Source organism: Metarhizium acridum (genome assembly GCF_019434415.1).
Source record: "Metarhizium acridum strain ARSEF 324 chromosome Unknown scaffold_568, whole genome shotgun sequence".
Lineage (NCBI taxonomy): Eukaryota > Fungi > Ascomycota > Sordariomycetes > Hypocreales > Clavicipitaceae > Metarhizium > Metarhizium acridum.
This window is the reverse complement of record NW_027094041.1, coordinates 846,128-858,557: the sequence shown is the minus strand read 5'-3', so window position 1 is coordinate 858,557 and position 12,430 is coordinate 846,128. Positions and strand designations below refer to the sequence as shown.

Below are 12,430 nucleotides of genomic sequence, written 5' to 3'. Positions count from 1 at the left end.
AATCATAATTAAAGTATAATTATTTAATTTTCACGTAATAATCTCTTACTTATAGTTTTCTTATAACGTTTTATTAACTTTTTATTTATTTTTATTTTATTAAAACGTAATAATCGCTTTAAATATATTAATTATATCTTTAATAGTTACCTATTAGTTATACTTAAAGAGCTATTTATTTTACTTTATTAGGTAATAAGTGCTTTCTTAAAACTCTCTTTAATTTTTAACTTCTTTAACTTTATACTCTTTATTATTCTCTTTAAGGTTTAATATTAAAAGTAAGTTTTTATTAGTGTTTTCTTACCTTTTTTATAGCTTTAATAAGCTAATATAAAAGATATTATAAAGGTAGCTATATTATTCTAATAGCGTTAAGTAATATATTTATTTCTTAATAGTTTCTAGAATTTAAAAGAGTTTAATATAATAAAGAATAAGCTTTTATTTTTTTACCTTAAATTTAATATTCTTTATAATTAAGCCTATTAAGTTCCCCTTATATAAGGTAAGAGATATATATTATTAATTATAATACTTTACTTATAATTTTATAGCCTTTTATTAGTTAATTTAAAGTTATTCTTATACTTTTTTAAGCTTAATTATATAGGTTTTTATAGTAAGTACTCTCTTTTAATAAGCTTTACTTTTAAGGTAAAAGTAAAACTTTAAGTTATACCCTATTAAATTATAATTAAATAAGTAGCTTATTATATTACTCTTTACGTTATTATAAGTAAATTAAGCTTATAATAGTAATTACACTTATATTAATTAATTACTTATAATAAAATAGCGTAAATAATACTTTATAGTTTAGTTTATTCTTTTTATCTACTTATTTATTTATAAGTAAAAAGCTATTAAAAGCCTTCTTTTTATCTTAAATAAATAATAAAGGTTTAACTAAAATTAGCTAGTAAATACTAGCTCTTTATTAAAGATAATACCTTCTAGTATATTAAATTAAAGTTTAACCTTATAATAAAAGAGTTTTATTAGTTTTATAGTATTAATAATAGTATTAATTATTAAGAAAAAAGAATACTTAATAAATTAATTTATTATTATTAGTATTATATTAATACTTTACTTAAGATACTTTATTTTAAGTAGCTTTATTATAAAGTCTATTAATATTTTAACTTAAAATTACCGTAAAATTAATAGTAATTTAAGCGTATTATATAAGTAATACTATTAGATTATTATCTCTTAATAAACTATATAACTTATAATATTATTTTTTACTTTACCTTATATATATAGCTAATAAAAGTTACATTATAATAGTTCTAAGATTCTTTTTATTTTAAAGTAATTTATTAATAAATTATTATAATATAGCTTAAGTAACTTTTAACGTATCTTTAAATCTTAAGGTATAATTACTTTATTCTTATATAATAAAAGATTACTTTTATCTTTTATTTAGTTCTTCTTTTCTTTTTATTTTACTATTAGCTTACTAATAAATTACTTTTATATATTTAAGTTATAGCTTTAAGCTTAAAGTAAAAGTTCTTTAAGTAATATAATTAATTTATTCTTATAAATTAACTATTATTTTATAATATATCTTACTTAACTTTACGTAATTATACTTATTATACTTACTTTCTCTTTAAATTTATTAATAGAATAAGTAATAATTACTAGACTTATAATAATTACTTAACTTATGTAAGTTAAATACCTCTCTCTTAAAGGCTTTAAAGCTTTATATATTTAATTAAACGTTAGCTTTTTACTATAATTTTTATAGTTTTTTAAAGTATTTTTTACTTCTTCTTGAGTAATTATTAGCTTCTTTTATAAGTTTAATAATAACTCTTTATTAAATATAGCTTTACTTTTATAATTAAGTTACCTTAATAGCTTATTTATTAGATTACTTTTATTAAATTAATACTTAATAATAAAGTTAAAGAGTAATAAGAATATATATTAATAAGCTTAATACTTATTTAACTTAAGTTATCTTATAAATATTTAAAGGTTATAATAGTTTAATAGAACTTTAATTAAATTTATTACCTCTTTTATATAATATTACTAGTATTTAAATAATTCTATTATAATAAATAATTCTTAATTTAATATTCTATAATTCTTTTTATATTAATAAAATTTTAAGACTAAAATATAATAAAGTAATATTACCCTTTATTATTTAATTATAAGAGAATTCTAGCTATTATAAAGTTAAACGCGTTTATTTTAATTTAAATTATCTTACTTAAGTTATAATATTAAAGGAGAGAGGCTTTTATAAAGGTATTCTTTAAACGATTAAACGTTAATTATTCTTTACTTATAAAGGTTAAGTAATTAAGCTTCTTATTATTTTAATTTCCCTTTAATAAGACGTTTAAGGGTACTATTATCTTAAAGTAACTTTATATAAATTATTAATAAAAGTTATAAAATTCTAGGAATACTTATACTTTATAATATATAATTAATTCTTTTTATTCTTAAATAATTTATACTTATTTTAAATCTATTAAAAGGCTATTAATTAATAGAATAAACTCTAAGAATTCTATAAAAATTTTCATTAAAAGATATACTTAAATAGCTTTATAAATAGCTTAACTACTTTTATTTATTCTAATATTTAGGTAATATAAGAGGTATATTTCTCTTTTATTTTTAAGAAGATTAAAATATTATTTAAATATACTATATAAATAATATTAATTAGCTTTTATAAAGCTTAGTAAATATAATTCTAAAAAGTAATAGGCGCGTTTATAAGATTAAAAAGTATAATTAAGTATTTATAATACTTATAATAAGTTTAAAAGGCTATCTTTTACTTATTTCTCTCTTTTATTTATATTTTATAATAAGTATTCTTAATATTAATCTTTAAGAAGAACTTAACCTCTTAATATTTATTAAGTAACTTTAAAATTAAAGGTAATACGTAATAATTCTTTTAGGTTACTCTATTTAATCCCTTATAATTTATATATAACCTTAAGGTTTTATTCTTCTTAAATATAAATAGAATTAATGCTTTAATTAAGCTTTTTAAGGGTCTTATTCGTTTATTCACTAGATTTTTATTAATATACTAATAAAGCTTCTTTAACTTAACTTAAAATAATAGGTAAATAAATTTATATAATAGCGTAATATTAGGTAAAAGGTTAATATTTTAATTAATATTCTTATATAATAATAAAGTCTTAAAATAATTATTTATAAAGATATTCTTAAAGCTATAAAGCTTTATTAAAATATTATTTATAGAATTATACCCTTTTATTAGCTCTTTATCTCTTAAAGTAAGAAAGTCTTTCTTAAATATACTAATAATAGTATAAATTTAAGCTATATTCTAGTACTTCTTAGTAAATTTACGGGAATTATCTAATAAAAAGCTCTCTCTTTAAAACTTATACTATTATTTTTAGTTATATATAATTATATATATTTTTTATTTAATTAGTATATATATCCCTATTAAAATAAGGTTTCTCTTTAAGTTTAAGTCTCTTTTAATAGTAATATATAGTAATTTTAAGGTATATTTATACTTATAAAAGTTAATAGCTTAAATAGGTAATTTATATATATTATATTAGAGAATTATAAGAGTCTTAATTAACTATAAAATAAAGGCTATTACCTTTACTTAATATAATTCTTATTATCTTATAAAGTTAATATTAATAAGATTAAGTATTATATAACTATTAAGATTAGCGTAGGTTTTTATAATATTACACTTATATATAATAACCTTTATATTAAAGTATTAGCTTATTAATACTTCTTAGCTTAAAGTTAAAGTAAAAGTAATTACTTTAACCTTTAAGCGTTTTCTTAATTGTTTAAGTTATTCTTAAATAGTTTATTATAAGCGAGTTAAAGGTAATTCTTACTATTATAATTATAATAATATAGCTTTTCTTACCTAATTAAGTTTAGGTTTTAATTATAATAATTTAATTATAAGAGCCTTTTATTATTAAGGTAAGCCTTTAATAAGTTACTTTTTTCTTATTAGAGTATTTTTAAAGAGCTTTTTAGTTAAGATAAGTTAACCTTTCACTTATTTCTTCTTAATATAATATCTTAAAATTATTAGGTAATTTAAATTACTTTTTTTAAGTTTTTTTAAAGATAAAGGTATATAAGTTTATATAATCTTAAAGTTTAAGTTATAGCTTAATAAAAAGAGTAAGTACTTATAACTTTTTATTAGCTTTTTTTAGGTATTTCTTTAATAAATCTAGGTAAATATTAAAGTTTATAAAGCTTTAATTTTTATATTACTTTACTTATTTTAATTATATAATTATTTAAGACTTATAATTTTTTATATTCTTTAAAAGTATAAGAGTTTAATTTTAAAATATATTTTAATTATTCTTAAGGTTTTTCTTTTAATTTACTAGCTATTTATTAAGGTATTAATCTTATTTTACCTTATATTTTAAGTTTATATAATTTAAAGTAAAGAGAATTTTCTAATAATCTTTATAATACTTACGTTTCACTTTATTAAAAGTATAATTTAAGTTATTTATTTAAATCTTATACTTTTAAGAGTTTATTAAATAATAAAGAGAGTTAATATTCTTAACCTATACTTTTTAATTATTATTTCCCTTTAAATTATAAAAGTTATATCTCTTTTTTACTATTAAGTAAGTAATTTTAAGAATTAATCTTTATAGCTTCTTTTTCTTTTCTTAAAGCTCTTATAGCTTCTTTAATTAAGTAATTTAATTTTAAAGAGCTATAATAATCTTATTTAATTATTTAAGTGTTTTCCCTTTACTTAAAGTTATTATATTCTTTTAATTACTTAATAATTTTATTAAATTCTTTACTATTAAAGGTAAAAACACCTACGAAATAAGGGTTCTTTAAGTACTTATCTTTATTATTTTAACTAAATAACTTTTTAAGAAGCTTTAAAAATTATAAGATTATAAGAGAGATTAAAAGTTAAGTAATTAAAGTAAAGGTAATTATATTATAATAATTAAAGCTTATCCTATTTTTTAATTATATAAGGTATAAGGGATATAATTTTAAAGCCCCTATTCCACGTAATATTATTAATTACGTTATAAGTAGGTAGGGTTCCCTAACCACCTTACAAATAAGTCTTAAGTTAAACGTATAAAGTAAGTTATATAAGTTTTATTTAAGTACTTAAAAACACTTAATATTCTTAATTAATAATTATAAGTACCTTATTTTCTCTTATAAATTTATTTAAGTCTTTTTTTCTTACCTATACTTACTTAAAGCCCACGGGTAAGCAACCCACACGGGTACCCGTGGACCTTTTACACCCTACACAGGATCTTCTGCCATGTACGATTTTAAATAGTAGGTCTCTGTTGTCTCATTTATTTTAATCTCCTCTGTATATTTTATACGCAGGCTTACGTATGGTGTTGTCTGTAGTTCATCGCCACCATGTACGAAAACAAGCTCTCAAAGTTTGCCTCGCCTGAATGGACTTGCATCCCGTTCGAGATTCACCCCCCCAATGTATTTGACCAAATGGTCACAATTTTGGTTGACGTTGAAGCGTGTTTGGCCACTGCCCATGAGCTGATACCAACGCACGACCTTGCGGGAAGAGCAAAACTGGAATTAAGAGCGTCAGCCGAAGCAACCGTAGCTAAGCTGTTGCGGTGGGAACGGCAGTTTGTGCCACCTCTGACGATTCAAGAGATGAACGGCATCTTTGAAGAAAAGAGTTGGCCATCGGTTCCTTCGCCCTCGCCACCAACTAGACCGGATACCGCCCATGATACTTTCCCATCGTCTCATTTCGCGAGTATGCCAGAGGCGGCTTTGTTGTCCCTGTATCACGCTGCCTGTATAGTTGTCTACCGCTTATTAGCCGCAGCGCGAGACGATGTGTCAGCCGATGTCGATCGACTGCTGATGCACACCCGGGAGATTATACGGGCTTACAAGTTTGTGGAAAGGGTTGCAGATAAGGCACCTACCAGTAATTTGGGGCCCGTGATGATGGTTCCGCAACTGAAGATGGCGTCAGTGTGGGTTGTTGACGAGAGTCAGAGAGTGAGGGCTATGCACATGTTGAAGCGAGTCGGCCAGCATCAGAACTTCGCTCTTGGGGACATTGGGGACTTGCAAGATGCTTATTTTGCGAGTGTGGCGTCTTGGGTGGTGGCCCATTCGCGCCGTTGAGTAAAAAAATCACACATATAGGCTTACTAACCATGACGATGCTGAAACTGGCGCACATTAAACGTCAACTGGTTCAAGTTGAATGTCGTAGCGGGACTCGGCGTTGACTGGATGCTGCCATCAATTGATGTCAACCATAAAGCGCCAGGCGCGAAAAGGCACCAGACAGCGCTAACAAGTGAGGTCCGCACAGGTTAACTGGCACCTGGGTCAATGCAAAACACGCCTGGTACAAAGCGCGCATCCACAGGCCTGTGCAGACACGTGGCCATCAATGTTCAATCTTCGTCTCCCTTGAAATCTCGCCTCGCACGTCGGTCCGGAAACTCCGCCACATTTGTCAAGATTGAACAATTTCTGTGTCGTCCAAGATGTCGTCGTCGTGCTGCGACATAAGCTCGCAGAAGAGCTCAAAGCCAGAGCCCAAGAATGCGCATGATTCAGCATCAAAACGCTGGCCGCAGTTGCAAAATCACTACCTCGTGCCCTTCGTATCAGCCCTTCTCCACGGCTCCTGCTGCTGGCTCCCGGTAAGAAAGGAGACGGCGTGAAACATCCCCCCTAGACGCGTGGCTGACGTTGAATGGGGTGTTTAGGCGCTGCTAGACGTACTCGCCATCGGGTCCGCCTCCGTCTCGACGATCCATCGCCTGCAGCCCATCTTTTTGACCATCACTCTAGTTCTCCTGGGGGATAGATTTCGTCGCAGGGGGTTGACGAGGGATAACCTACTGCATGTTGCCTTTACTTGCGTGTTGCTGGGCTTGCCGCGGGTTCTCGAGGCCTTCAAGAAGCCTCAGCCTGTAGCAGGCCACAGTGGCCGATGTCATTGAGCGGCCATTTTGGTCCTTTCGCATCATCTTTATTGATGGGAGTGGTACAGGCTGTTGGTAGGGTGAGATTTGTAGGGCCCTTAGCCCGGCTCTAGATCTTTTTTTTTCCCGGCTACGCCTCCGACATAAGCTTGTGCTCGTATGGGTCTCGGATTACACTGGATTTTCTTCACGTTTTATCCATACTATTGTATGCGTAATTTTGTATTTCTTACGGAATAATTCCTTTCCAGCCTTGGTCGGAAGACTGCAAACCCAAAGATTCCGATCTCGAACTGCAAGCAGTAACTATGTAGGTTATATAGCTCTTTTAAGGTGAGGCTTGCTATAGCCGTGCAAAAAGTCTTGATAGTGTAGCAAAATAGATCCAAATGACGCGACTTTGATAGTTGCTCAAAATTATGTCTTCCTGGCCAATCATCAGACCCCCTTAGTTTTCCAACCCGCATGGCAACCTCTTTTGATCGTCTTGAATTTTTATATACCCCTTCCTTTCATATTCTATGAATTTTCCGATGATCAGGCCTTTTTTTTTCTAACTCTGCGTCGTGTTTTAACTTTTGGTGGAAGCTGTAATCTATACTTTATCTCCCAGTACAGCCAATGTGAATTATTTTGTGTAGTACCAGCCATGAACTAGGTATCTAATGATTGGCGATTCGGTTACGACTTCTCCGATCATCATATTATCCTCCAATTCTTTAAAAGCGTCCCAGTCTCTTCGGCGCGAGCCTCGGTATCCCTATTTCAAGTCCACGACAGCTTTATGAGTGCTGCATGTCCATGTCTCCTGGATCAGGGGATTGAGCCCGTGGATTTCGATGATATTATGAGATTCGTTACTTCCTCATTTACGGGGGAGCTTGATCGGCTTGGGGTCACTGGACGGAGAATCGATATGAATACAACGTTCAGAGCACTTGCATATACTATTACTGACGGCAGATGTCGCTCGCCGAATAAGTCGAGCCGCACGGCACGAGTAGCAGCGGACTTGCTCCGCCAACTACCGCCTGGGACCAGAACTGCGTCACAACGCCATTTGTTCGTGCTGTGGACAATCTAGACACACTCCGTTTCGTTGGTTTACGCTGCCTATCTTTCAAAGATGGAATGCTCGTCCACCCGCGCCATATCTTCTCCAAGGGTTCCAACACCCGCACCGACTTGGCGAAGTGGCCCGAAACGGGGATCGCTAGGTCAAGTCTGGCCGAGGTCGGCACTCAGTCTGGACGTTCTTCTGCGACTCAACTCGGCCCCTACGATTTTCCTTCAACTTGTCCAAGGGGACTCCGTAATTTGTCCGTCGAAGGGCGCGGGGAGTTGAGCCAGTTTGACTCCACGCCTTGCCTTCAACGAACGTCAAGTCCGCCGCGGGTCCTGCCAATTGCACCCCTGGCGATTAATTGGTAGTAACCGCAGTGTATGTATTCCAAGTTTTCACCTACTTTGCGCTTCGCTTCCATCACCGAACTTCTCTTGGTCGTCATTATGCAACCTGCCCTACCATCCGAGCACCACGCTCTCCTACTAGACAGTCGCGAGTCTGGCTTTCAAGTAAAGTCCGTCACAACTCCAAAAGAAACCCTTGGCAGCGCCATTGTCCGCGTCGCCGCGGCTGAAATTCTACATTACCACCGAGAGGTCTACAATGGCAAACGTTCCCTCCCGGTTCCCACGCCATGAGTAGCTGAATTTGCGGCCATCGGACATGTTGCCGCCGTGGGGTCCGACGCGACGCCCTTGAAACCTGGACAGCTTGTTTACGTTGATTGCGCTATAAAGGCGTGCGACGACCCAGACTATATGTTCTCAACGGCTCATTATGAGGGGTCTAGCGATGGCAGTAGAAAGCCAATGCGTATGGCGCAATGCGACATTTTCCGAGTATTCCATGGTGCCCCTGGAAAATTGTATCCCTCTGGATGAAGCAAGGCTTGGACCTGGTGTCCATGGCGTACCCGCTTGTGCCGCATGGTGGGCTAAGGGATATTGGCCTGAAGCCCAGTGAGACCATTTTCCTGTGCCCGGCAACGGGGTTCTATGGCAGTTTTGGCATGCAAGTTGCTGCCGCGATGGGCGCAAGAGTGATTGCAATGGGTAGAAACGAGGAGAAGCTGGCAAGATTGAAAGTGGATATCAAGAGAGGGTCACCAGCAGCGAATATTGAGGCGGTCAAGATAACAGGGGATGAAGCCAACGATGCGGCTTCTCTACGAGTATTTGATGCTGTCTTGGACATTACACCTTCAGCCGCGTCCACATCGACGCATACAAAGAGTGCTATCGAGAGCCTACGTCATGGTGGGACAGCCAGCCTGATGGGATCGACCAAGAACATTGGCGTTCCGGAGATCATGACAAACAGTATCACGCTCAAGGCCAGAATGATGTATGGCCGAGAGAGTATAACGAAATTCGTCAGGATGTTGGAGAGGGGAATGTTCCCTAGGGGCAGGGATTGCGTGGAGACAAAGACGTTCGCACTAGTTAATTGGGAAAGGGCCTTTGACGTAGCTACGGAACACAATGGTATCGGCAAATGTGTAGTTTTTACCCCATGATAATATGCGTGTATGACCCAGGGGCCGTATTGACTGGACACATGAGAACCTGTTTTTTACTTTTACGATTTATTCATTTTTTCATATCCTCTTTAACGCACTGCTGCTGTGGTGTCACGCACCTATGAACTGGTTTTCATATACTCAACAGAAGACTCACCTAGATATTGCATGATGACATGATAAATTGGTCGTAAACATGAGATAAGATAAACCACTATGCGAATGGTAATGAAACACCCGGCTAGGCACACGGGTGCATATACGTTGATAGCGATATTATAATAAAAAGATACTATATTGCACCGATTAGTTCTCGGTGGTCGACGGGGGCTCTGGAGGGGCCGGAGTGGCCGGAGTGGCCAGCGCCAACTCCGTGGAAGTGGCTGGGCCGAAACTACGGTGCGAACGGCGCAGGTGGGGCCGCCACCTTTGCCGGCCCGTTTCAATGTTCGGTCTGGTGCAACCTGGTCTGGTCTTCGATTTGTCACGATTCTGTACACTGAGAACACCTACGAAGCCAACCATGCAAATTTGGTCCAATTGCCCAATAGGAACCTCCAAGTCCCGCATGTAATAAGTGGACCTCCCGGCTATGCTTGTTGGTTAGATGATTATTCGTGACCCTTGAACGAGTTCCACGAAAAAGAAAGATGTACACAAACGAGCACGAGATTAGTGATACAGAAGCGTGGGAGCCATACTTTCTCCTGCTCATAGTGGAAAATCCCACCAATTTGTCACGGAACTGAATTCCATCGAGGTGACATCCAATGAAAGTGCCTCAATTTTGCGCTTACAATGCGTCCCTAGTTCATGTCGGGCGAGAGGCGGTGTGCGACAAGGTTTTTGGCGAACAAGGAGCGCGTATCTACAACCATGCTGCATGATACCTTGAAGAGGGTCATTGCGTTTTTAACGCTGCAAATATGTGTGGTCAACTTCGATTCTATTAGTTCGATAGCAGGCTTTTCAGCTCCATCGTGGCGAATTGCATCCTAGGCGGAAATGACGGGTAAAACGGCTGTATCGAAGGTTGATTTCCACCAATGCCGTTTGCATTCTTTTGCACTAAAGCGGCACCCCTGTTTTGTTGGGAGCTGTGTCAATAGGAGTGTTGGCACATAACGTAGCTCGTGTTGGGTGAAGCAGGGCGGAGGGTGGTGGTCCGGGAGGCTGGAATAGAGCTCTTTGTGCCCAATGAAGTTACGTAAGTTTACGATTCCTATTATTACATAGTTTTATGAAACTCAAAGGTCCCCTTTTTGCCCACACTGGTCCTTGGTCTCCTACGCAACGCTCTTCATAAGGATTGATAGCGTATTTCCAGCATATCACTCTGCTAAGTGAATGGAGAACCTGATGCCATAAGTGTGTTAGAAGGGTCGAGATTAGACCCCGCTTTGGTGCCCTGACTCTTTTCTTGCATGTCAATCAACGTTGGTGCGCATCAGCATGAAGCAATCCTTGCAAAAGCCACTGAATCAAGATAGAATTAGCTCTGAGAATAAAATTATAACATTGATACACTTGTCTCTTAAACCTTCTTCATAAATACCCAGACTGGATTCACAGAGACCATGTATGATTCCATTCAAGCCAGAAAACACTTCAGCCTCAGGTCAGCATCCACAAACTCAGTTCTAGTCACTTTTGGAGACTCGGCTGCGCTGACAACGCATTTTGTTTGGCCCAGAAGAAAATAATGTCATGTTATCCGAGTCCGGTATTCACCAATCCGTTGTGGGCTTCATTTCCGCAACAAATCCTTTGGCTCAGACGCAACTCGTGGTCAATCGATTCCGTATGTCCCTGTGTAAAAATGGTGTAGAGTCGATGTTGCCTGGAGATGGTATAAACGAAAGCTCACTAGTGAATGGTCACGCTATTGATGCCTTCGTCAACAGCCCCCCATGATGGACTGCAACAGAGTCTTCCTTTTCTTCCCTTGTTTTGACTTCAGCCGGGTCCGCATCTAGAAATGCCCACTATCTTCTGCAATCCCATGCGTGACGAGCGCTCTTATAACATCGGCGAGCCAGCCTCCGAGAATTCGGCCATGTCACCGCGGGCACACTCCGGTCACGAAGATCTTTGAGACGAGCGACATGCCATGTTCCTACCTCGGGGTCTCTGCCCTCAGGTTCTACGGCGTAGGGCGATGCAAAGATGTGCTCCTCACCTCCATCCCCTTCACGGCTTAGTTTTATAAAACTGGGATATCTGTGTGCCTACCGAACTCTTCTCTAAGGTAGACAGACTGGGTTAGTCACGGCCACCAGAAAGTTTTTTCACCCAGCATCTTGTTCATGTCCAGCCAGATCCATGGAAATTGTCGGATGTCTCTTGAATCTATTCTAGTTATTATTCTTTGTCCTTATAACTAAGAACCCAGGAGGACCGGCTCGTCGTAACGGATAGCATCTGAGGCCATGTACAAAACGCTCCACATGTGCTACAGCCACGCACACCACGGGCCATACCTCATCAACAGACCCTCAGGGTCAAGCCTCGACTCGGTAAGCTTACACACTTCAGCGTGCTCCCTTAGGCGTATATGTGTAGTTTACTCACACGAAAATAATATACTGGCCACCAGAACATCGACGCAAACGAGTCGACCGAAGCGACGAGCGTATCTTGAATATCTATAGTCGAAGACGCGTAGACGATGATGTCCGGAACTTTCATGTGTCGCTCTCAATATATAAGCTATTTAAGTAGCTATATAATACTTTATTTTATTTTTAGATAGCTAATTTTAAATACTTAAAAGTAACAACTTATGTGAGTAGTAATTTTAACTGTATTTCTTCTGTTGTGATAATCACCACC

At 35.2% G+C, this 12,430-nt stretch overlaps 2 protein-coding genes across 2 annotated transcripts; both read left to right on the top strand.

Annotated features, from left to right (window-relative positions):
* Positions 1-5,367: 5,367 nt before the first annotated feature.
* Positions 5,368-6,198, top strand: J3458_019653 (uncharacterized protein; the record flags this gene model as incomplete). The annotated part of the gene is made up of 1 exon (XM_007809562.2): positions 5,368-6,198. Exon 1 carries the CDS (start codon positions 5,452-5,454, stop codon positions 6,196-6,198), a length of 747 nt encoding a protein of 248 aa, XP_007807753.2. The 5' UTR covers positions 5,368-5,451.
* A 2,785-nt stretch (positions 6,199-8,983) lies between these two features.
* Positions 8,984-9,595, top strand: J3458_019652 (uncharacterized protein; the record flags this gene model as incomplete). The annotated part of the gene is made up of 1 exon (XM_007809560.2): positions 8,984-9,595. One exon carries the CDS (start codon positions 8,984-8,986, stop codon positions 9,593-9,595), a length of 612 nt encoding a protein of 203 aa, XP_007807751.2.
* Positions 9,596-12,430: the final 2,835 nt, after the last annotated feature.